The sequence below is a fragment of the Trypanosoma cruzi genome, genomic scaffold, assembly GCF_000209065.1.
Source record: "Trypanosoma cruzi strain CL Brener 1047053516273 genomic scaffold, whole genome shotgun sequence".
Lineage (NCBI taxonomy): Eukaryota > Euglenozoa > Kinetoplastea > Trypanosomatida > Trypanosomatidae > Trypanosoma > Trypanosoma cruzi.
Genome location: NW_001849529.1, coordinates 196,921 through 220,304, shown reverse-complemented (window position 1 = coordinate 220,304; position 23,384 = coordinate 196,921). Strand labels below are relative to the sequence as shown.

The following is a 23,384-nucleotide window of genomic DNA, read 5'->3' as shown; positions in this document are numbered from 1 at the left end:
GTTCCAAGGTACTTTTGTAACTGGGCGATTGTGGTAAAGGGTGGTCGGGATGTGTTTCCACCATCGTTGCACACGGAATTTCTTAACATTCTTGTTGACAATGGGGCCAGCCGTGAGACATTAGTTAACATGGTGCGGGATGTACATAAGATACAAAGTGAGTCTCCAGGGTCGGTGGAGACGGATGCGAGGTCTCGTTTTCGCGTCCTTCCAGCCCTTTTGCGCTACACCCCTCCGCTGCTCTCCGGTTACAGCATGGATGATACCGAGGACGTATTTAGGCAGCTTCGTGAATGTGACTCCGATGTGGACTATTTTTACCACTTGTGTGAACAGGAGGACTCCAAAGGGGTTTTTATGTGCATCAATTCCCTTGGAAAAGCCCCTCATTTGGCTTTCTCAATGATATCTGCCATCTTTACGTTTGTCCGCTTTGACGTGGAAGCCCTCTGCCGGGAGTATAAAGAGTCGGTAAAGAAATTGGTGAACACGAAGCAGTTGCACCTGCTTCTGGAGGAAGTGTACGTCACATGGCAGGCCCTCGATCGTACCCCAGAGAACAGTTTTTTACTTTTTGTGAAGGCACTTCGGTCATTAAACGCAGCGAGGGATCAACTTGACAAATTTAAGACGCTTCTTACCAAAAATTACGGTACTGCCGGTAAGAAGGATGCAGCCATGCTTGACAAGCTCAAGTAGGCCCAGAAAATACACATATAATAAATATTTTTATTTTTATTTATATTCATATTTATATAAACAGGGAAAACAACAAGAAAACTCACACACACACACAAAAAAAAAAAAAAAAAAGAAGGGAAACGAAAAGGGGAGGGGGGGGAAAAAAGGAATGAAAGAAAGTGGGGAGAATGGATGAGTGAAATGATTTATGTGTCGTTGTGTGCCCCCCTCTGTGGAGGAAAAATAACAATGAAACACAAGGAAGAAGGAAGAAAGAAAAAAAAAGAAAACACACACACACACGCACACGCATGGAGCTGATGTATTTTGTGTTGTTGTTTTCTTTTTGGAAAAAACGGGTTGTGCATGGGTGTGTGGTGAGGAAATATACGGTTGCACGTGTGGCATGGCAGGTAAACATGAACGATGCCATATGTGTATTTAAAAATTATATATGTATGTACATGTATGTATGTAACTTATGAAAAGAGGGAGCAGGAAAGTGAATATGGGCAAGCCGGATTCTACTGCGTGTTTCTACATATATATATATATATATATATATATATATACAAACACACTCTGTCTCTTATGGAATATACATATACATATATCCTTTACCTTATTGTTGTTGTTGTTTCCCCTTAGACCCCTTTTTTGTTTTTGCTGCGTTTGTGCGTCTGTGTGTATGGACCTGGCTTATATAAATTTTTTTATTAGCAATGATAAAAACCTGAGAGAAATTTGATGTTTTTGTTTGTTTGTTTGTTTTCTTCTTCTTCTTCTTCTTTGATGTCACGCGATGGCTACGCGTTATTTATGGTGCCGCCACTACTACCACTTTTTTGCCACTCACCGATGGGGTGGGTGGAGGGAATCCGACGGTCAGCCACGCACTGAGGGCCGTGGAAGGAATGAAGGAAGGAGGAGGACACTTGGCGCATGTGTCTTGCGGCCAGAGAGAGAGACAGAGAGAGTATTGAATCAAACAAACAGACCGACAGATGGAAGAGAAGAGAAAATAAAATTATTTACATGTCTCATACATACATACATATATATATATATATATATGTCTTATATATCTTGTATTATACTTTTTTTTTTCTTTTGTATTTTTGTTTGAATGTGTCGTCCGCAATGTCTGTACCTGTGCCAGTCTGTCTGTCTGCGTGTGTTGGAATTTATGGCATTTTCTCCTTGTTCTTTTGCGGGCATGTCTTTGAGGGTGTGGTTGGAAAGGGGAGAGCACACCGTCGGCTCTCCTCCAGCACACACACACACAAAAAAAAAAAAAAAAAAAAGAACGAAAAGCAACATGCAGGCAGGCAGAAAAACTTTGGGGATGAATGAATGATTGCATGGACGTGCCGTCGTGGCATGTGTGTCGTCGGTGTATTTATATATAAATAAAGGCCGTGGTTGTGCCTCGAGGGAATAGAGAGAGAGAGAGAGAGAGACAGGAGGGGAGGAGTGAGTGCGAGAGATGGAGAGAAACGTCTTAAAATGTCAATGAACAAATAAATAAAAAAAGGAGAAGAATAAACAGGCGGCAACACTAAACAATTAATTAATTAATTATAATAAATAAATAAATTTAAAAAAAGGGACCAAAAGAAAAAAAAAAAAAAAAAGAAGAAAAAAAAAAATTTCATTCGACGTATTAAATTACAAGAAATGCGGTAAAATACACAAATATATGTATACATGTCTATATGTATGTGTGTATGTACTATTTTTTTTTTATTCTTCCTCCTTCCCCTCCCACGCACACACAGAGACAGAGAGAAAGGCAGGCAGGCAGGCATACGAAAGAAAAATGAAAAGAAAAAAGGAAAGAGGGAGAGAGAGAGGAATAAAATAGAAGTGTTGCCTCTGCGTAACCGGGGAGATCAGAAGGTCGAAATGCAACCAAACAGAAGGAAAAAGAAAAAAGAAAAAAAAGGGGGGGGGGAAACATTTGTGTTTTTCTTGAAGAAAAAAAAAAAAAAGTATTTTTGCCTCGCGCAAAAATTAATGTGGTGTCGCGTTTGCAATAAACCGGGGGGAATGACCCTCCCGCTTTTCCGCTTTTTTTTTTTTTTCTGTTTTGTTGTTTTGTTTGTGCAAGTTGAGACGCCATGCGTGCCTCTCCCTGTCCCTCTCTCTCTCTCTCTCTGTGTGTGTGTGTGTTCCCCGCACTCCATGGCGCACCCCTTCGCGTCGCGGAAGGACATGGAGCCTCGCACGACACAACAGAAGAAACAGAGAAAAAAAAAAAAAAAGATCAAACGAGAAGGACGGAGAAGTGGAAAAAAAGAAAAAGGTGGGGAGGGGGGGGGACATTTGTCTACACGTGAGGACGTCTTTTCCCCTTTTCTTCTTTTTTTGTTTTTTGTTTTTTGTCGGTCGGTCGGTTGTTGTTGTTTTTTTTTCCCTTCGCGCCCTAACTCTCTCTTTTCCTCCCGCTGCGGATCCCTGTTGCTCACTCACTCACTCATTTGTTGTTGTTGTTGTTGTACGGCGGGAGCGCCGTTGTTCAGACGCTCCGGTGCAAATGATGCCGTTTTGTTGTTGTTTGTTTGTTTGTTTGTTTTTTGCCCTCACGTTTTCCTTTATTTTTATCTCTCTTTTCTTTTTCTCTCTTTCCTCCCACCCGCTGCTCCGCTCGTGCGTTGACTGTTGCCTCCGATGCGCATGTCGTCTCTTCCTCTCCATCTTCTTCCCATTCACTGTTTCCGTTTTTGTTGTTGTTTTTGTTTGGTGGCCCTCACGGCATCATCGGCAGAACCCGATAGACGGACGCGTCGTCGTGCATTCAGTTTTCAGCCACTTTAGCGGGGGAACAGCGGAATAAGAGGCGACACGAAGAGGAAGGAACTCTCAGCGATGGAGGCAACAAAACAAGAAATGGATGAGGCATCAGCGCTGATTGCATGGGGACGACAAGTTCTTGTGAACAGGCGCCTGCAGAAGCAGCGGGAACGGATGCAGCGTGAGATGTCACACGATATCGACGCGGTGCAACATTTGAACCACATCGGAGCCCGTCATTCGGCCATGTCCGAGGCGTCCTCAGCGTGCGACCGGGACGGTGTCGTCTCACCGCACAGGCATGAGAAATCGATGGCAAAAGGAAACCGAGTGCAACAGCCGCTGGAGCGCCACGTGGGCCACGACGGTGTGGCGTCAAAGCGCATTGAGTCTCATCCGCGGGCCTCCATTTTTAGGCAAGATGCAGTGGAGGCGTCGCAACTCCAGCGACGGGTTGAGGTGGCCAAAAAGACTCTACAGGAACTGAGCGAACTCGATGTCCAGAATGATAAGGTGTTTTGGCAGCACATGCAGGAATTGCAGAGTATGCTTGAGCAGGTCGAGTTGCAGAAAGAACCGCTCCGCCATGCTACCACACTTTCCTTTGGAAAAAATGCTGTGGGGGAGTCCACGTGTGGTTCAGCAACAACGGCCTCAACACCGCGCCAGAAAAATGGGCACGAACAGAAATTGAGTCGCAAAGAACAGCTGGAAGAACTCTGGTCTCTCCAGAAGGCCCTGCTGAAGAGTCTGCAAGATGAAAAGTTCGGCGGCGTTGCAGTGGCCTCATTGGCAACATGTGCAAGTGACGTGCCAAATTGGGATGATCGCCTCTGGTGTGTGCTCCGCCAGGCGATTCATGACTGGAAACTACGGCTGGTGCCATCCCTTCACCATTTTCTGAATCTCGTGCAGGAGCTGCCGATGCTTCAGCAAGAAGAAGATAAAAAAATAGGCCTTAGGAGACCCTTGCCCCTATCCAGTGAACATGCTGTCGCCATGGAGGCCTCCATTATCCCCCTCACGAGTCAAGTGATGCTACCGGCGGAAAAGAACTACCCAGCACTGGAATGTTTGGATAAACTGCCATTGCAGGAGGCAATTGGTGTTGTTATCGACGTACTTGCAAGGGCGGGAATGGAGACGGAGGCGTCACTTGCATCTATCATTAAACTATCGGATGAGAAGGACGTGCAGCTTGTCAACCTCCTTGAGGAGGCGGAAGGGCAGTTGAAACAACAGGAGGATATGTTGGAGCAGGCGCAAGAATTGATTGGGACGCTGCAACGTGAAAAGATGTCACTTGAGGAAGACGGGGCTGCTCTCCATGACGCCGTCGAGGTGTTGCAGGAAAAAGTTGTCTCTCTAAGAGCACAGCATGAAAAAAGGCAACGAGAAGAAACGGAATTGGCGGCGGAGCTGCAGAAACATAAAGTACGTTTGTATGAACTGAAGCAGTGCCTGGAACGAGAGGCGTCCTTGAGGAATGATGCCGTGAAGAGGACGGAAGAAGCGAAGCGGTCGGCGGAGGACGCGGCACGGCAAACAACACTCCTCCAGGACGAACTACAGCGCGAAAAGGAGCGACAAAAGAGCGTGGAGGAGGAGGTTCTGCAACTTCAGCGTCTTCTCCGTGTGGCGAAGGAGGAAGAAGAAGATGCGACAACTCGAAGACAATGGCAAAGCGACGAGCTCCGTGTGGCGCAATCTGCCTTACAAAAATCCAAGGAAGCGTTCCTGCGGCAAAAAGAAAAACATGAGGCGGAACAGAAAACATTTGTATCTTTTCGTTGCAGTGAACAGGAGGTTTTGGGCCAGATAACGACGGAGGAAGAGGCCTGCAAGGAATGTGCCAATGAACTTGAAACGCAGCGGGGTATAGAAGCTGTCATGCGTGAGGAACTTGCAACACTCCACGCGGAGTTATTAGAGGCACAGAAGGAGAAGGCAGCGGTGCAGCGATCACTTCAAATCATGAATGAAAAGTTGGAGGCGGCAAAAACGGCCTTGTTGCGCGATGAAGAGATGCCTGGCACAATAAAAGGGACTTTTCCTCCTGCTGCTGCTACTACTACTCTCGTGTCATCATCCGCGTCATTATCATCCCCGCAACGGAACCTCGTGGAGGTGTTGCATCCAAAATCAAGCAACTCCAAGAATGGCAAGAGCCCTGCTCCACTACATGTTCAATTGAACAAATCGCCTGATTCAAAGGTTGCATCATTGAGGCATAAGAAGATGTCTCAATTATCGAAACAGGAAAATCAACATGGAACGAAAATGACTCCGGCGCAGCCCCACAGTAATGCGGCGGAAGTAACGATTACACCAAAAGGGTTACAGCGTCAACAAGAGGAAGTACGTCTGGAACAGTCACATCTTCTTGTGGGAAACCCTCAGCGGAAACAAGAAGAAAAACAACAACAACAAAAAGATAATGATGGTGATCATGATGAGGTTGTGCCTTCAGCAACGGCCCGCTCAAGGAACCCGTCGTTGCTCTCTCCCGGTGTTGGCAGTGGACAGTTCGTTCCGCTCGTTGTGTCGCTGCCTTCACGTCAATCTGGGCCGTCGCGACCTGCAAACACCTCTGGCCAATAGTGTGTACTTGTGTTTATCTCCGCTGATGGCGTGAACATCTCTGTTTGTGTATCCTTTAATTTTTCTTGCAATGAAGAAGGCCTTTAGTTTTTTTTTCTTTGTGTGTGTTTATGTGTCGGTGGGGTAGGGTTGAAGTTGCGGGTGCCTACGCAGGCATTTGACATATTCCTTTTCTTTCTTTTTTTTTCTTTTTTTTTTTTTTCTGTGAACTCAGCAAGGGGTAACCAATTTTTAAATTAATAGTTTTGTTTAGTGTTTTCTTTTTTTTACTCCCTCCCCTCCATTGTTTTTTTTTGTTTTTGCTTTTTTTTTTTCTCCGGGTCGTTTCATCACGTCCTGGCGACCACCTCCCCCGCTGCACGGCTGACTGACTGACGGAAGGAAGGAAGCAGGCTTGCTGCAGGATCCTTTGCCAGCAATGAGGGACTTTCGTTACCACATGCACATTGTAGACGGGGGTGATCCGACGAGCACAGTCACCGCCGCGACTTTGTTTGCTCACCTCACACTTCGTTGTGGGCATTTGCGCAACCACTTGTTGCTCAGCGCAAGCACGACTGATGCCAAGCGGCAACGGGATGCGCTTCCGTCAAGTCTCAACGCAACACGAATGGTGCAATTAGCGGCAGCGGAGCCGTCCTCAGGCAGAAGCACGGATGATAAGATTCTGCTCGCCGCGGAGGCACTTCTTCGTGGGGACGAAAACTTTCGTGCGAGTTTAGCCGTGGACACGGAGTGGAGTGGGCCTGTCGCCGAGGTGAAGGATCGCATTATCCCATACCCATGCTTCAGCTGTGGGTTTGTTCAGTCGGAGGTCTTCCTCGCACGCTCTGGGGCGCGCTACTTTGACTTTATTGCCACTGCCGATGTTGCGAGCTTTAACTACTTGCTGAATTACTACCAGGCGGTGCGTATGCTTGAGGACGAGGAGGAACGGGCACGCAAGGGAAGTGCTCATTCCGTCGGATGGGACGAACAGTCAGAGGAACAACAACGAAGAAAGAAAGTGGGCATCGTGCACATTCTTTGCGGAGAACCCGCGCGTGCGGGACATTTGCTTCAGCGATTTATAGAGCTGCTACTGGAATTGGACGCCACGCCACGTGAGAAGAGTGCTGGAGAAGGGGCGGCGGGCAATGAAGAGGCATTTGCGTGGATAAGCCGTGCCGATGGCGTCATATGGCGGATGTATCAATTGCTTGGTGTGGATGTTCTCTTTGCGGTCATGTAAGACTTTACTCCTCCCTCCAAGTATACATTTGTATTTTCTGTATCCATACATATATATTTATATATATATATACGCGTGTGTCTTGACTGCTGTCTCAAGCGACGAAGGGAGGAAGAAGAGCCAAAGAGAGAGAGAGAGAGAGACGGATAAACAACAAGATGATGCAATTGAGGGAATACATGGGTGGACACAAATCGACAAACGCATAAGAAAAGAAAAAAAAAAAAAGATTGTTTGGAAAGAAAAAAAAAGTCCCAACAACGTTTTTTTTCCCCCTTTTTTTTTTCTTTTCTTTTGGTTTGGACGGTCGGGTGGGGCACCGCGTGGAAATTGTAGGGTTATTGTGAGAGGGAATAGATGCTCACCAGCTCCCGTTGTCTGATGTCTCTTGGCATCAGCCAGGCGTGCCGGATCATGGGGTTTGCTGCACCGCCTGTAGAGAAGCGGATGCTGAAGAGGCGCTACGTTGAGCTGGTCCAGAAGCATCACCCGGATCAGGGCGGCCCAGGGGCGTCAGCAGACCGCATGGCAAGCGTGACGGAGGCGTACAAAACCCTGCAACGGCTGTTGGATGACGGACGACACCGAAGGGTCACATTGAGTTCAACTCAACACAACGGTCATAATGGCAGCAGTAGTCGTAATGGCCAAGACGACATGAATATGCAGGCGGCGTCATTTGTTGCCCCTGGCGTAGCACTGAGCACATCTGGATGGACGCTTCCTTGGCAACGCGGTCGCACAAAGTCATCGCGACAGGAACAGGAACGCCAGTTGCACGAGCATGCGACCTCGCTTTTTGATTTTTTGAAACGAATTCGGGCGATGGAACGTGAGGAATTGGACCGTGCGGAGCGTTTGAAGTCGGAGCTGAAGTCATCAGAGGGATCGCACGGCTTTACTGTTGAACACTTTGAGGAAATGCGGAGGATGCAACAACAGACTGCGTCGTGGACTCGGCGACGACATTCCCTTCCAATTCTCATATGGAGATATCATCGGGAGCGGCTCGCACGGGCGCCAAAGCGTTGCTGGGAAACCGTGCGGTATATCTTGTTTGGGCAGTAGCCGGAAGGAAGCATCGTTTGAGTTGTTCATGCCGCTTTTCTCCACATTGCAGGCGTGTGGGGGGGGAGGTGTTTATGGCTGTTACTGTCATTATGAATGCTACCCGCCTTTGTTTTCACTTTGACGCTGAGGAGGAAGGATCGAATCCGTGTTTATTTGCAACATTTATTTTATTCCTTTTTTTTTTCTTTTCGGTGCGGCCGCTACACATTCGAAATACAAAAAACTGTCAAGGGAGCCCCGTAAGAGCACACGCACAGAAAAAAAAAAAAGAACGAGGGGTTGTGCGCGTGAGGGAAAAGAAGAAAAGGGGGAAGAGGCGGATTGAATTCATCGATGGATTTGGAGTCATCAATACAGCGTGAGGGGTTACCGCGTGAGGTGTTGGTGTGGCTACGAACTCTGCAACTCCCCCGTGTTGTGCGACACCCAAAGCGAGACTTCTCCAATGGCTTTCTTGTGGCAGCTATCTGCTCTCGTTACTGGAGCAGCGTCAGTATGCACTCCTACGAGGACAGGATGAGCGCCGCCCAGAAGCGCAGCAATTGGGAACTGCTGCAAAAACAGTTTGCGCTGAACAACTGCCCACTGAGTGAGCGCATGATCAATGGGATGATTGCATGCCGCGAGGAGTACGCCAATTCCTTCCTTCGGCAGCTGTACGAACACCTCACCGGGCGGATGATTGTCGAGGCGGCACCACTGACGGCAGCGGAGGTGTCACAGCCACGAACGTTCCTGCCGCAATCTGTGCCGCCTGCGCCATCAAGAAAAATCAGCGTGGATTTTGTCACCCCATCCGCGGACACACCCAAAAGGACAGCATCACGTGTGAGGGAGCTTCGGTCATCGAATTTGATGGCGCTGGCGAGGTCCGAGAGCATCTCGTCCGTCCCAGTGGCGAAGAATTATGTCATCCATGCCATCGCCGGCGAACAAATGAGCGATGACAAGAATGCCGATGACGCAGAGGAGGAGAAGGAAGAAAAAGGCGGCAGCGACAGCGACGGTGAAAAGAAAAAGCAGCGTGGGGAACAAAAGGTGGAGTTTTTTGTGTCGTTGCGCCCCGCGGAAGTGCAACAGACAGTGGTCCGTGCCGTACCCCAAGGCAGTGGGCAAAACGCAACACGGGACGAAAAGAAACGGCAGCAGCGGCAGCAGCAAAAACAACAACAACAATCTGATGAGATGCAGTCTGGTACGTGTGATGCTACGGCGTTGGAGACCATCGAGTCAATTGTACGGAAGCAGGCGGCTGGACAGGGGTGGATATGTGTACGCGATGAACCCACCGCCTTTACGAATTACTTCCTATTTGAAGAGAACAACTTGGGGGCATTGCTGCATTGTCGCCTGTGGAGTACTTTGCTTGGGAGTGTCAGTGATTTGGCAGATCGCATCTTACGTCACGGTGGCTTTATGGCCGACATCGCCGCCCTCTTCCTGCAACGACCACTTCCAGAAGAAACAATTAATCAACAGCGACATCAACTGCAGATGGATAATGGTTTCACTACACCGAAATTGTGGAAGAAAATTGCATCCCCGCGAGGAAATTCAGGGTCTAAGCGGTTTGTGTTTCTCGCATCTCTGCTCTCAAGTATTTCCGATGTTGATAAATTTCTTGCTGTGTCGATGTATTACGATGACATTTTGCCCCATTCCGCGGAGGCAATGCGTACACTTGACCGTGTCACTGCCGATGAATACGCCTCACTGCTTTGTGCCGCCTTACCCTCCGATCGAAAGACCGCCGCCCGACTGCTACCGGACATGCTCCTAGCAACCGACAATTTTATTACAGTGTCCAACACCTTCGAGGCAAAACGCAGTTATTATCTTTTTCTGCGTGCGGTTCTTTTAAGATTATCACGTAATGAGCGTTGCAGTTCGTTGCGAAACAAACGATATTCTTCTAGCGCGGCCACGACGACGACGACAACAACAACAACAACGGCTCATGATCCACTTCTATTAGCTGCCTTTGAAATTATTGGGCACAATTGTGTGTCTGCCCTCACTCATGAATCTTCAACGGTGCGACTTGTGGGAGTTTATCTTGCAGAGGCACTTGCATTTGCAGGTTGCTCTACTGTATCTTTGTTTATGGATATTTTGCCGTTTCTAAGTGCATGCATGAAACTTGCTTCACCGCTGTTTAAGTGTGTCTGTGCGGCGTGGATGCGAACAGCCATGAAACGTCTTTGCAATCCTTTTGGAGACGAGAAACGTGAAACAGAAGTTAGAGAGGTGTATGACGAGGAGGTGAGCGCATATGCGGGACCTTATCTATCGACTATTATGCAACATCTCCATGATGTATTGGTGACACCAGGGCGGTTGAAAGTAAGGACATACATCGCGGAACAACTGGCATTGTGTCTTCATGACATTCCTGATGTGGAGAATATGCGGCGATTATTTAACCCGGAGAAATTGGCAGTAGCCATTTTTTCCGTCTTTCAAACTACCCCACCTGAGCTTGTGGCAAGATTTATCAAACCACCATCGCCTGCGGACGGAAAAGTGAGTGCCGGGGGAGAATATAATGGGCAGATGTCATCAGGGGGCGTAAGCTGCCCACTGCTTGGTCCATTGCTTGTTGACGGATCATTACTTGACTGTTATCCATTGGCACTAGCTGAGGCGATTCTGACGGTGTTTCCACTGGAAGCGGGCGGCCCAAAATTAACTCCGACGCGTGAAATGGCCGCCCCTTTTCCCATGGGCCATCGGGGGACGAACAGCCCCGATGGAATGGCGATGACATCGCGGCAGATCATGACGAGGGCTAACTTGATGCTGCGGGAGCGTATCGTGCCGGTGGATGTTGCACAGCGCGTGACGTGGATGTACAAACTCATTGTCGGCAGCAGAAGCGGTTGCGGGTTCCCAAAGAGGCCCGCATCTCTCAGCGAGACGGCCGCGACGAAGCGGTGGAATGCCGTCATGCGACAGATGTACCGTGACATAGCCGTTTTGTCCGCCGCGGCGGAGATGCTCTGCACGCAAAAGGGGGCTCTTACCGACAATGCAGCAAACGCCATTGCACAAATGGCGGGAATGGCGCAGCAGATCGTTTTGCGGTGGCACACGGAACTCAAAAACGACGGCCCACAGCCGCCGAGGCCTTTGGTCTCAAGTCCCGTCACCTCTTCCGAGCGGATGCTGCTGGCGATGGAGTGGTACCACAATTCATTTGGCGCAATGACACCAAAGGAGCAACAAAAACAGCAGCAGCAGCAGCAGCAGAACCGTGTCCCCGCCGCGCCTTCTCGCAATTAAGGCAGGAGTGGGTAAAGCGTAGCCCAATGAAAAGCGCGAAAACCCGAATACACGAATACTGCTGGCTGTTCGTGCCTTTTCGCTCTTCCTTTTTTTTTTTTTGTCCATACTCGCCCTCTTCACCGTGGTGTCAGATGTTGAATTGTCTCGGTTATACCGATAGATGTAATCAATGGCGACGAGGAGAAATAACGGAAAACAAAAAGACAGAACAAAACTTTCAGAGGCAGAAGTTGCAGTAAAAACTGAAAGTCATGCATACATGTTTTTTTGTCGTTGTTGCTTCATTTGGTCTTCTCCCCCCATTCACTTAACTCCCACTTAACATTGTTGTGAAGTCCCTTTTTATTTCTGTTTCTTCCGAGTTGATGTCATGATGTTTCTTTTCTGTCTGTTTGTTTGTTTTCCTTTTTTTTTTTTTTTTTTTTGAGTCTGACGGAGAACTGAGCGCCCCACCGGCTTGTCGATGGGACTTAAAAGCAAGAACTCGGCGAGGACGGCTGTCGAGACGGTTACTGTGCGCACGGCGGGTAAAACGCCGCATCGTCGTGTAAGTTTTGAAGCAGCAGACGTCCCGAAGAGGAAATCATCCGGTGAATCCGAAGCCGTGAAAAACACAAAGAATTCCGCTGCGGCAACGAAGCGTGCCATCGTGGGCGGCATCATCGAAGCCAGAAAACGTCCCCGTGAGGAGGAAGACGGGGAGGGGGATGAGGACGACGACACCGCTGCTCACGATTTCCATGACGACGAGGAAGAGGAGTCGGATGTGCATTATGTGTACTCTGATAGTGAGAAAGAGGAGAATTTAAGCGAGCTTGCCGACAACGAGAACGAAAGTGAGACAAGTCAGGAGGAGGAGTGGGAGAATCCATTTGAGAAGTCAAAGCGTGAAGGGACGCGGTTGTCTTACGAGGCGCTACGTCTTCGTTTTCTTCCGCCGGATTTTCAGGAGCCACAGCTCTTCAAGTTCCTCTCGCAGTTTGGCGCAGAGGTGCTGAACTGCTTCTGTGTACGGAGCCGAAGAACACATCAATCGAAGGGTATTGCGTACGTCCAGTTTGATTCCCCAGCAGTGCTCCCGACGGTGGTGGAGGAATGTCACGGCATGTCACTTGGCGGCCGTGCTGTTCAAGCGAGTGTCGTCACTTTACACCGTGCGATGCCGTCAAAGGAGAAGATTGCCCAGCGACGACAGCTTGCGTACGCGTACAAGACACGAGGTGCACCTCTCCACCATCATGATATACGCAAGAAGAACCCCATTGCAGCACTCATTAAATACACCAGAGTGGAGAAGGCGAACAATGAGCACTTGAAGCGTCTTGGTATTGAATACGAGTACCACGGATTTGAAGAGCAACTGAAGAAGATTCCTGGCCATCTGATCATCCGGAAAAAGAAAAGGGCGAGGAAGGCCCATAGAAACGATAAGAACGCCACAGATAAAAGAAATAACGTGGAATTAACAGTTGTGTCGTCATCTTTGTTGTCTTCAGGGACAGCCGCCGCCACTGCGACTGGGCAGAGAAGAATGAAAAAGTCTGTTATGGGCGATAGCACCGCAGTTGCCTCCCCATCCTCCGCCCCGACGGCATCTCAAGCAGGAAACAAAAAAAAGAGGACAGTTGCCACTGCCAAGAAGAGTCGCCGTTTGGGGACCTCTATAAGTGGGTGAGGCAAAAATGAAGGTGGTGGTGGTGGTGGTGGTGGTGGGGAGCAGCTGCCGGGATCAGAAGTGGCGAACGCGACTGTGACAAAAAGGGGAAAAAAGAAAAAAAAACTGCGCACACAAAGAATTAACGTGTAAAATAAATGAAGAAGGAAGAAGAAAAAATTGATGATCATCTCCGCTTGCAAGGTTACAAAGAAGGAAAGGAATGAGAGTCAGTACTTACTTACATTTAATTAAATCCGATGCCGTACATCCTATATATATATATATATAGGATGTATACGTGTATATGCTTGTAAGCAGAAGGGAGTGGACTGCAATGGTACATGTAACGTCAATCTTCCCACCTTCTCTTATATCGCTTTCTTCTTCTTTTAACCGTGTGCAACTCGCGTAGGTAAATCCAGTGGCTCTGCCAGAGGAAAAGGGGGTTGGTGTGGGGGAAATACAACACAAGGAAATTAAACAGGAATAGAAAATATTATATAGAAGGAAAGAAAGAAACTTTAGTAGATATCAGTAATTCTTGTGAGTAGCAGGCATTTTTTGTCTGTTTGCTCTTTGTAGTGTTTTTTTTTCTCTTTTTTTTTTTTTTTTAGTTTTGTTAGAAAAGGGGATTTGTTATTGCTGTTTATTTTGTTTTCCCTCTGTTGATAAGATTGGCGATGTACGGTCCTGGTCTTATTACGCAGAATGAGGTTCCCATAGAGAATTACAACGTTTCCAACACGTCACTTCATGCAGTGACTCTACACACCACGGAGATTGGACCACACGAGCACACGAATAGCGTTAACAGGAGTTACTCGGACTTGAATAGCTTGCAGTTTCTCCTATACGCCGCAGTTTTCTGTTGGATACGGACAGCACTACAGCAGCCTCTTAATCTTGCCTTGGCTCGTCAACAAACATGCCCCATCGCTGGATCTATGACGACAATGCAAATTGTGCGATATGTGTACGGTGCCGAAGGAGGGATGCGTGGCCTGATGCAAGGAATGTTTGCTCTAACATTAGGCTGTGCCCTCAGCGAGGCGCTTTATCTTTGGCTCTTTGAATACAGTCGAGAACGACTTCCTATGAAGTCTGAAGCAACACGGGATGCGGTATCGGGATACGTATCCGACGCCGTCTGTCGATTGATACATCTTCCACTTAGTATTGTCGCATTGCGGCAGATGACGGCAAATAAGATGATGTTTGGTGGCACATATAAGACAAGTGGTATTTTCCGTACAATTTTGTTAATGTACCGTGAGAACGGAATGCGCACTGTTTTCGCAGGCTACGGCACAACGTTGTTGGTTGGGTGTCAGTGGACAGCGGTGTGGTGGGCCATGTATGGATACACCAAAGGCTGGCTGTACGAGGCCGCCGATGGATTTTTAGAGGTGGATAATCAAGACAACTTGAACTTATCCGCATCATCGTTCTCGTCATGGAAACACTGGTTGCTGGCGAAGGACGATAACATTGTACTGAACTCCGTGTCATCGCTTGTTACAAGCGCTAGCACGGCAGTCTTATTCAATCCGTACTTGGTCGTGCGAGCAAACTTGCAAGTGAAGCCAAAAGCCCGACTGTGGGGTGTAGTGCGTGATGTTTACCGGACCCAAGGTATGCGGGGATTTTACGTTGGACTCGCTCTTAACATCGGAACGTGTCTTATAGACGGCGTATTGGCGTCCACTTCATATGAATACGCGAAGCTGTGGGCCGATAAGAGCCAACACCGCCAAAATCACAGCGAATGATGGCCGTTTTTGTTTTTGTTGTTGTTTTTTTACCCTTTAAGTTGCTGCCGCTACCGCTGCCGCTGCCGCTGGTGCTGGTGTGTGTGTGTGTGTGTGTTGGGGGATTGGTTGCACAATACTTTTTTTTTTCTTTTGTCTTTGCTTTTCTTTTTTCTTTTGTTTTCGATGTGGACGTCATTTTGTTTGTTTGTTTGTTTCCTCCCCCTTCTGTTGTGTCTTTTTTGTTGTTGTTGTTTTTGTTGAGTCCTTTAGAGAAGAATTTTTGTGTGGATGCTGAGAAAATCTTTAAACAAAAGAAGCCAGAAATGGGAAACGGGTGGGGGGTGGCAATTTCCTTCTTGAGTTTTTTCTTCTTTCTTAGTGTTGAAAAGGAGACCAAAAACCCAGTCCCATTCTTTTTTTTTTTTTCCCACGACATTTAAATTTATATATAATTATGTTTGTGTATGCATGCATGTATGTATATATATGTATTCATGATGGATTGTGCCCTATTGCCAGTAGACATGAATTTAACTGAAACTATAAACACTCGAATAGATACATGAGTCTGTGTCCGTGCCGCACATTATACATTGCTCGGACTCTGCTTGTGCCATTTCAACCTGCATATTCTTTGCTTTTGTTGTAGTTGTTGCTTAATTATATAAACAGTCGATTTAATTCTCTCTCTCTCTCTCTCTCTCTCTCTCTCTCTGTGTGTGTGTGTGTGTGTGTGTGTGTGTGTGTGACGCGCCTTCGTTCTCGCATACTCCTTGTTTTGGTGCATTTGTCGCGTCTTTCTGGTTGTTTGTTCGTCTGTCGTTGTAGAAAGTCAGTGTAAATTTGTTGTACAACCCTCATGTCTAAAGCGACGCACACGCACGGTCTGATGAAGGACCCGGATCTCCCTGTCACCGCCGATGGGGTCACATACCACCTGAACTGCAAATCTGATCAGCTGGCAGACCGCATCCTTTTGGTTGGCGACCCTGGCCGCGTGGATACCGTGGCGGCGTGCTTTGATGCGGGCAGTGTACGGTTCCGCAGCGAGAACCGTGAAATATTTATTGCCACCGGCACGTACAAGGGCACGCCCGTCTCCGTTTTGAGTACGGGGATGGGAACTGACAACGTGGAGATTGTCATCAACGAGATCCATCTGCTGAAGGAGTATGACTTTGAGCGCTGTTCGTGGCGCCCACGTGTGGGCGATGCGGATGTACCGCCAGGCGCCAAGGTGTTTGATCCATCGTCCGTAAAAATGATTCGTGTCGGTACCTGCGGCTCACCGTTTCCTGACATGCCGCTCGCAGCCCTCGCCATCACGCGCCATGTCATTGGTATGGACAATACATGCCTGTACTACAAGGTCAAGGAACAGATGCAGAAGTCTAAGGATCTGCAGGAGGTGCAGCGTGTGGTGAAGGAGCAAACCAGCCTTGGTGCCATCGACGTGTATGCCACAAAGGCACATCCCGCCATAACGAATGGTATTGTGGCTGCGTGTAAGGCGTTCAATGATAATCTGCCGGCTGGGGCAACGGAGCAGCTGTATGTTGTTGGTGCAACCGCAACCGCGAGTGGTTTTTACGCCTGTCAGGGGCGTGCTGTTGGTCGCTTCCGCGAGCACCTCCTGGTGCCAAAGTTGGTGGAGGAGCTCTCGAAAGTCCAGTTTGACGTGAGTGAGGGGAAGGAAATTGTGGCCAACATTGAGATGGAGACGAGCGCGGTGTGCTTCCTCTCCCATCTGCTTGGGTACCAGGCGGGGTCGATGTGCGTTGTTGTGGCGAAGCGCGCCGGCGCAGAGCATCTTTTTACGACCTCGGAGCAGTCAGGCCAGGCGCTCAAAAACGCCATTCAAATCGCCCTGGAGGCCATTGTTGCCGTGGGGTAATAGTGAAGGAGGTAGAAGGAAAACGCGGGGAGGGAAACCCGCTCCCCGTCCCAAAAAAAATACCACGGCCGTGTTGTTTTTTAGCAAATATGCACGTAGAAAGGCCACGCGTGGATACATGTTTGTTTTTTTTGTTATTATTTTATTTGGGGGGAATTAACTGAACAAGGGGCTAGGGAAGAAAGGGAAAAGAGAAATCATGATTTTTTGTTGGTGTTGTTGTTTTATGGAGGGTGACATTAATTGAATGAAAGGAAGGGCATTTTTTCATTCAAGAAACTGGGCATATTTTTATTTTTTTTCTGTACGAGAGTTTCGTGCCAAGGAAACTGTATGGGGTGCATGGAGGGAAAAGAGAGTGTTGTGCAAGGGTTAGGGATGAAGACGACGGACAAATTCTGCTTTTCGTCTGAATTTATTTCCTTCTGTCTGTCTGTCCGTGTGTGTATGCGAGTTGACGGGGATCGATGCACGTGTGATGGGTGAAAATCAGCCGTCTTTCCCTTTCTTTTTTTGTTTGTTTGTTTTTTGTTTCCGTGGCGTGGCAGGAGCGACGCTGGCCGCCCGTAAGTGGAGGTGAGCGGGAAGAAGAAAACGTCACACACACAAACAGAGAGAGAGAGAGACAGGGGCGAAGTTCTCATTTATTTTGTTGGCAATTTTCTGCCCAATGGGCGCGGCACGGGGGGTTAAACGGAGCCGCGGCGAGGGCGGGTGCATTTTGTCATCGGTTGCGGCGGGGTCTCCACTGCTGCGCTGCCCGTGGTGCGCGGATGGATTTTTGGTGTGTGCGGAGAGAGGGGATGGTGCCAATATGGCCCATGGGGGGGAAACCGATGGTTTTCTGTGCTCAAATGGCGCGGCATGCCCACACAACGAGGTGTTGGTGCAAGATGGCACCATGGCCTCCTCTGGCATTAGCGGACGCGCGCTGCTTCGCCGCTTTTTTGCGACACTGGATGCCCACATGCAAAATTGCAAAAGAGCAGGCAAAGACTCCACCCACGGCGATAATCGTCAGGTGTGGAGTATTGTGGCTGAACGGAGTCCATTATTTGCTGCTGCGCCATCGCCCTACTGCCGGTCGTTGCGTGGGTGTTTTGCGCCTGTCTTTTATTTCTTGGTTTGCGAGGACTGCAATGTGAGGGAATTTGCTGGGTGATGAAATTTGTGTGTGTGTGTGTGTGTGTGTGTGTTTGTATCTATACCTGTATGAGGTGTGTAGATTTGGGCCATAGGGGTGGTGTAGACATGTGTTTTTTCGTTTTTGTGTTTTTTGTGTGTATGTTTTGCGTTTCATTTTTTGAAAAAATTGTATTATTTTATTTTACTTCTTTATTTATTTATTTATTATTATTTTTATTATTGTTTTTCTTTTTATTCTTCTTTTTTTTTTTCCTGTACATGTGGCAGTTGAGTGTGCATCCATGTATTTGCTGGAGAGGGTTCACCCGTCGATTCAGGCAGCCGTGGACCGCATCTTGACAGGAGCGAACAAAACCCCTGACGCGGTCGTGCGGGACTTTGACGGATGTGAGTATCACATTCATGTCGAGTGGAAGGCGTCGCGAATCAACGAGAAGGAAGAGGAAATCGGAACTCACCCCGCATCGCAGAGAGAAGCGCATTTTGCCGCCGTCACCATCGCGCTGCGGCACTCCACACCATTTAGAGAATTGAATGCCCATCGCAACTTTGATGACGTTCTTCCGACGCTTTTTTCTACCGACACGCGGAAGTTTGTGATGAATGACGCGAACAGCCGTAGCGACGGTGCCTTCGTGGCGGAGGTTCACATACCCGCCGGTGTTGCAGCAACCGTGCGGAATGAGGCGCTGCAGTCGGCAGCGCAGTTGCGGATATGGAGCTATATCCCTGTGTTTGCCAGACAGTGCGAGCTGTTTCTGTCGCAGCCAGAGGCCTCCCTGAAGCCTGTTGTTTTGCACTACCACACGGAGGAAGCGATGGTGCTGTTTAGCAGCAAGGGAAACTTCATTGTCGCCATCGCATTGCGCTCCGCATCCAAGGATGAAGCAGTATTTACAAAGCACTTTTTGCAGGCCATGATGGATGCAAAAAAACTACAGCGGGAGATCAGTGCGGCACCTGCATTCGTGTTTGACCACGGTAAGCCTCCTGCTTCCCTTCCAGGGAATCTACCCGTGTCATCTTTGATGGATGCGAGTGTGTTTTGGTGCAGTTTTCAGCTTTTCCGGCGACACATGGAACCCAAAGAGCATCTCATAGAGACCGTCACCCAGCTTGTAAACTTCCGTAGCACACTCGCCTATCACATTCATGCCGGTAGAACGTACATGCATGCATTGATGCGGAAACGAGTAGAGAGCAGCATGCAGGTGCTTAACAGGGCGAAGACGAAAACGACAGGCAAAGCCAAGGTTACACTGCACTGAGGAGAGAGGAGTATTTCCTTCCCTCGCTCTTGTTGCTTTTGTGCGTGCGTGCAAGAGAATTTACTGAGGCGCAATGCTCTGCGCGATCCTTTTGGATTTGTTATTAGTTGCTGTTCATTGTGTGTATCTTGTGCCTTCTTGATTTTTTATTTATTTGTTTGTTTTTACGTCCCATCGTCTTTTATGAGAAGGACCTTTGGCGTTGAATGAATTGCGGCAACAGTAGGAAAGGCAGAGGAAAAGAAAAAATTCAAAAGTAAAAGGGGATTACGTTCAGCAGAGAAAAGGATGATGTTTGGCACTGTCAATGTGGTGAATAATTGCGTCCCACAGAGCTGGGCACACGCCGTGAACTCATTGGCCGCACTGCATGCAGCTGCAAGTCTTCTTTCTAGTGGCACAGAGGAATGCCCAGTGGGCCTTGAGGCGGATGTGCGTGTGGCGCCGGACGATGAAAAAATGGAGCCTTTGCTGCACCATGACCCAATTCCCGCGGGGGAGGCGTCCACATGCGTTACTCTTGCCGCCTGGTTAGAAGAGCTGGCAAGTATCGTGCGGCTACGGTCAGGAAGATTAGGCGTTGTGAAACTGGATTTCAAAGATCCCGACGCCGCTTCCATGGCGCATCGGTTGTTTGCCCAGTCCTCCACGCTGTATGGTAAACTGAGCACAAATTTTTTATTTTGGTGGAACGCAGACATTGTTGCGGCGGGCCATGATGACACGGTAAAGATCTCTATGAATCCCCGATCGTTTAGCGAATTTTCGGAGGTAAAACTTCATGCAATGATCCATGCCTTTGCATCTCGTTTGGGCTTTGGACTGTCGTTTGGCTGGAGATTGCCTGGTTCCTTTAATTCCTACGCTTTGGAGGATATTGTTCGGATGCGTGAATTTCTGCAGCGACTCGCAGCGTACAATGCGGACGCCGGTGATGATGAGAGCAGTGATAATAACGGGGTGTGTGGTGGCATTCCTTCTGGGGACTTGCGCGTGCGCCCGATGTGTGTGACTTTTGCCCTGCGGTACTCCGCTGTGTTTGAACGTGTCGCCCGTGAGAATCGGGAGGCCCTCTGGCAATCCTTGGACGAACTTGTCAGTGAGACCCAACGTATGTTCACCACAGCAGAGCGTGTGCCGTCGTGCTTCCTGTCGTTTTGGCGGGCCAGGGATGAGCAGATCACGGAGGAGCAAATTGGCCTGGCGAAGGCACGATTTCCGACATGCACCGTGGACTTCAACTGACACCCAGCCTCAGCTACGGTGTCTTTTAGAAGGATGTTGCAGAAAACAAAAGAAACGAAAAGAAGTATTCTCTTCTATTCCTTTTTTTCTGACAATTATTCACGGCGGTATGGATGCGATATTTGGATATGTTGCATGGGCACCACGAACTGAGTCTGTGAGACGCTGCATCAGCCCACCTCCTATTGTCCGTGGATTGAAGGGAAGGAGAGAGATATAAGGCAGAAGTGTAGGGAGAAGGAGAGACCCGTTGTTTGTTGTTGTTGTTGTTTTTGCGTGGCATTACAAAAAATGAATGTCAGTGTGTGTTTGTGCCTTCACACCTGTGGACCACAGTCATTTGGCATTCATGTGTTTTTTGATTATTATTTTTTTTTTGTCGTTGCTGTTGCTGTTGTTGTTTTTGTTTCTTCTATTCCTTTTTTCACTCTTTCCAAATTGTAATTTGGCATTTGATGTCTTCCTACTGCTGTTGTTGCCAACCATGCAGCATCTCTCCTCCTTTTTGTTTGTGTGTGTGTGTGTGTGCGTGTTATTTTCACGACCTTTTGTTGTTGTTGTTGTTTTTCTCTTTCTTTGGTGGTGGTTTTGTAATTGTCTTTACCTCACGTTCTCCCTCTCTCTCTCTCTCTGTGTGTGTGTGTGCATTGGAGCCCTCTTCTTCCACCCCACCCTACGTGTCTGCACAGACCCGCATTGAACATATAATATACATATAGATAGATAGATATACAAATAGCGGGGTCTGAAAGTAAAGGAGGAGAAAAAGAAGGCGGTAGGCAATGAAGCGTCCACAGAGCGTAATGGATGGCCCGAGGTCGGAAGCGAAGAACAAACGACAGAAGAAGCGTGGGGATAGTGCGGGGGTGCGGCGTGCCGTTTTCTCCGATGTTCCAAAAGACGAAGTGGAGTCATACACCGAGCGTCTCCGGGAACTTGCCACGCAGCAGGCACGGCTGGAGCGGGAGTTTCAGCAACGGAGCACCGCCAACCGACGTGCTATTCGGAAGATGCATGACGAGAACACACACCTGCGAACTATCCGTGCCGGGACGAGCGATGTGACAGCGGTGGAGTTGGAGCAGCTTGAGCAGTGTAAATTCATTGAGCTACGACGTCTCAATCGTCTGACGCACCAACTAGAGAAACTAGAGGAGAAATTCCGGGAGAACGAGATGGCGCGTCGCCTCAAGGAAGAGGCAGACAAAACGCCGCCGCTTGAAGCTGTCACTGGCAATCGCAGCGTTGTGCTGCGCATTCAGAAATTAGAGAAGCAACTGGACAAGATGCTAACTGAACAGCAATGTGTAAGAAGCATTAGAAGCATGTACGAAAAGGTGTTGGAGGAGTTACGGGAGGAATGGGCGGGCCGCGAGTCTTCTGTGGCCGTCCTGGAGCATGACATTGAAACCCGGCGGAGGGAATATGCCAAGCTGGTCCTGATGTACAAAAACGCCAACACCGACCATCAAATTGCAAAGGAAGCGTTACAAAAATTTAAGGATAAATTTGAGGAGGGGCGACGAATGAAAGACAAAGCCCTCGGTGATCGCCGTCTACGTGTGGAACGGGCGCTCAAGGAAACGCATTATCTGGAAGTTCAGGAGGTAAAACTTCAGAATGACATCGAGACGGAGCACCAACGCATTGAGGAGGCAGAGACACTGCATAAAGAGAGAATACGCCGAAGACAGCACTCAGTGAGTGCGATGGAGCGCATTTCTATGGTTCAGCGGGAGCCACAGCAGCAGGGAGACGGAAGTGACGACCGGCTGCAGACAATCGGTGGGACGCCGGAGGATGAGGAGCGCGTGCGGGCCTACGAGGAATCCCTGCGAAAGATGATGCGGGCCACCGAGTCGTCGACAATTGATGAGCTGATGACAAAATTTGAGCTTGAGTACGCCGCGCGGCTACAGTTGCAGGATCAGGTTCGCGAGGAGAAGGCAAAGCTGGAGCAGCTCTCTGCGGTGGTCCGGCGTCTGAGGGAGGAGACGAGGCACGCGAAGCTCTGCGGTGTCGGTCGACCTCCCGTGACGTCGGGCTTACGGGATGAAGTTGTGAAGTGTATTGAGGAGGCCACCGTTAAACGTGAGGAGGCGGTTCAGGGAACTGCGGAATTGCAACAACTCCTTGCAGAACTAACGCGGCGTGTGGATGTGCTCGCTGCCGTCGTTGCAAATTATCGTCCTGAAGTTACTGTGCCCCTAACCACGGCTGAAAACTACATCACAAACATGCGCATTGTTATGCAAAAAATATTCTCGCTAGCCGACGAGGCAATCAGCCGTGATCATGCGCCGGTTAAAATGGACTTAATGCTCGTTGTGGTACCACCCAGCAACACACGAATTGCGCTTCCATCTCCAGGGACGACAGGCGCCGCGTGGCGTGAGAGCTCCCATGCCGTGGATAATAGTGCTGCCTCCGAGCAAGAAATGGGTAGCTCTGTTATATTGCCCTTCGGCGAGACAACAGATGTCAAGGCCTCCTTCTCTCCAAGCACAGCTTCTGACGAGGAGGTAGCAAAGGATGCTGAGGGCAGCATGACGCTGCTTGAAAATGAGGATCCCCTTACCCGAGAACAAATTAAACGATTGGCAACAGTTGTGCTAAGACGTGAGGCACGCCGAAGGCAACTGGAAAAACGCCGCCGATGACTATGGTTCTATTGCTGTTTACGATACCACTTGTTTGCGCGCGCTTTGCTCCGTTTTCCTTTTTGTTTTTGTTGTTGTTTTTCTTTATGAAATGTAAATTA

The 23,384-nt window shown here is 48.7% G+C and overlaps 12 protein-coding genes across 12 annotated transcripts, besides 38 other annotated features; all 12 read left to right on the top strand.

The window, feature by feature from the left end:
* Tc00.1047053509569.180 (hypothetical protein, conserved) lies at positions 1-699 on the top strand (the record flags this gene model as incomplete). Its single annotated transcript, XM_809894.1, has 1 exon — positions 1-699. A coding segment is annotated over one exon (699 nt), but the record flags the coding sequence as incomplete, so codon positions are not given.
* Positions 1-16,391: a sequence feature (heterozygous, non-Esmeraldo-like haplotype).
* Positions 725-757: a microsatellite.
* Positions 796-870: a sequence feature (T-rich).
* Positions 1,220-1,253: a microsatellite.
* Positions 1,452-1,471: a microsatellite.
* Positions 1,724-1,766: a microsatellite.
* Positions 1,966-1,988: a microsatellite.
* Positions 2,121-2,176: a sequence feature (CT-rich).
* Positions 2,193-2,278: a microsatellite.
* Positions 2,294-2,330: a microsatellite.
* Positions 2,377-2,413: a microsatellite.
* Positions 2,458-2,534: a sequence feature (CT-rich).
* Positions 2,809-2,838: a microsatellite.
* Positions 2,915-2,985: a sequence feature (T-rich).
* Positions 3,235-3,256: a microsatellite.
* Positions 3,394-3,422: a microsatellite.
* Positions 3,550-6,075, top strand: Tc00.1047053509569.170 (uncharacterized protein; the record flags this gene model as incomplete). The annotated part of the gene is made up of 1 exon (XM_809893.1): positions 3,550-6,075. The coding sequence occupies one exon, from the start codon at positions 3,550-3,552 to the stop codon at positions 6,073-6,075; it is 2,526 nt and encodes an 841-aa protein (XP_814986.1).
* Positions 6,245-6,277: a microsatellite.
* Positions 6,319-6,391: a sequence feature (A-rich).
* Positions 6,494-7,306, top strand: Tc00.1047053509569.160 (hypothetical protein, conserved; the record flags this gene model as incomplete). The annotated part of the gene is made up of 1 exon (XM_809892.1): positions 6,494-7,306. The coding sequence occupies one exon, from the start codon at positions 6,494-6,496 to the stop codon at positions 7,304-7,306; it is 813 nt and encodes a 270-aa protein (XP_814985.1).
* Positions 7,352-7,378: a microsatellite.
* Tc00.1047053509569.150 (hypothetical protein, conserved) lies at positions 7,664-8,374 on the top strand (the record flags this gene model as incomplete). Its single annotated transcript, XM_809891.1, has 1 exon — positions 7,664-8,374. One exon carries the CDS (start codon positions 7,664-7,666, stop codon positions 8,372-8,374), a length of 711 nt encoding a protein of 236 aa, XP_814984.1.
* On the top strand, positions 8,711-11,659 carry Tc00.1047053509569.140 (hypothetical protein, conserved; the record flags this gene model as incomplete). Its single annotated transcript, XM_809890.1, has 1 exon — positions 8,711-11,659. The coding sequence occupies one exon, from the start codon at positions 8,711-8,713 to the stop codon at positions 11,657-11,659; it is 2,949 nt and encodes a 982-aa protein (XP_814983.1).
* Positions 10,296-10,332: a microsatellite.
* Positions 11,595-11,626: a microsatellite.
* Positions 12,039-12,087: a sequence feature (A-rich).
* On the top strand, positions 12,126-13,337 carry Tc00.1047053509569.120 (RNA-binding protein, putative; the record flags this gene model as incomplete). The annotated part of the gene is made up of 1 exon (XM_809889.1): positions 12,126-13,337. One exon carries the CDS (start codon positions 12,126-12,128, stop codon positions 13,335-13,337), a length of 1,212 nt encoding a protein of 403 aa, XP_814982.1.
* Positions 13,350-13,375: a microsatellite.
* Positions 13,904-13,931: a microsatellite.
* Tc00.1047053509569.110 (carrier protein, putative) lies at positions 14,000-15,088 on the top strand (the record flags this gene model as incomplete). The annotated part of the gene is made up of 1 exon (XM_809888.1): positions 14,000-15,088. One exon carries the CDS (start codon positions 14,000-14,002, stop codon positions 15,086-15,088), a length of 1,089 nt encoding a protein of 362 aa, XP_814981.1.
* Positions 15,094-15,117: a microsatellite.
* Positions 15,166-15,185: a microsatellite.
* Positions 15,208-15,251: a sequence feature (A-rich).
* Positions 15,503-15,562: a microsatellite.
* Positions 15,753-15,785: a microsatellite.
* Positions 15,785-15,818: a microsatellite.
* Tc00.1047053509569.100 (nucleoside phosphorylase, putative) lies at positions 15,930-16,964 on the top strand (the record flags this gene model as incomplete). The annotated part of the gene is made up of 1 exon (XM_809887.1): positions 15,930-16,964. The coding sequence occupies one exon, from the start codon at positions 15,930-15,932 to the stop codon at positions 16,962-16,964; it is 1,035 nt and encodes a 344-aa protein (XP_814980.1).
* Positions 16,392-17,001: a sequence feature (haploid, Esmeraldo-like haplotype).
* Positions 17,002-17,017: a sequence feature (areas merged during assembly that could not be assigned to a particular haplotype. This can correspond to areas where the two haplotypes were merged or to regions with more than two copies in the genome that were merged during assembly.).
* Positions 17,018-23,384: part of a sequence feature (heterozygous, non-Esmeraldo-like haplotype) that runs on past the window's edge.
* Tc00.1047053509569.94 (hypothetical protein, conserved) lies at positions 17,635-18,126 on the top strand (the record flags this gene model as incomplete). The annotated part of the gene is made up of 1 exon (XM_809896.1): positions 17,635-18,126. One exon carries the CDS (start codon positions 17,635-17,637, stop codon positions 18,124-18,126), a length of 492 nt encoding a protein of 163 aa, XP_814989.1.
* Positions 18,134-18,164: a microsatellite.
* Positions 18,285-18,361: a sequence feature (A-rich).
* Positions 18,392-19,378, top strand: Tc00.1047053509569.90 (ARP2/3 complex subunit, putative; the record flags this gene model as incomplete). Its single annotated transcript, XM_809886.1, has 1 exon — positions 18,392-19,378. One exon carries the CDS (start codon positions 18,392-18,394, stop codon positions 19,376-19,378), a length of 987 nt encoding a protein of 328 aa, XP_814979.1.
* Tc00.1047053509569.80 (uncharacterized protein) lies at positions 19,667-20,623 on the top strand (the record flags this gene model as incomplete). Its single annotated transcript, XM_809885.1, has 1 exon — positions 19,667-20,623. One exon carries the CDS (start codon positions 19,667-19,669, stop codon positions 20,621-20,623), a length of 957 nt encoding a protein of 318 aa, XP_814978.1.
* Positions 21,000-21,031: a microsatellite.
* Positions 21,130-21,156: a microsatellite.
* Tc00.1047053509569.60 (hypothetical protein, conserved) lies at positions 21,406-23,283 on the top strand (the record flags this gene model as incomplete). The annotated part of the gene is made up of 1 exon (XM_809884.1): positions 21,406-23,283. The coding sequence occupies one exon, from the start codon at positions 21,406-21,408 to the stop codon at positions 23,281-23,283; it is 1,878 nt and encodes a 625-aa protein (XP_814977.1).
* Positions 23,336-23,369: a microsatellite.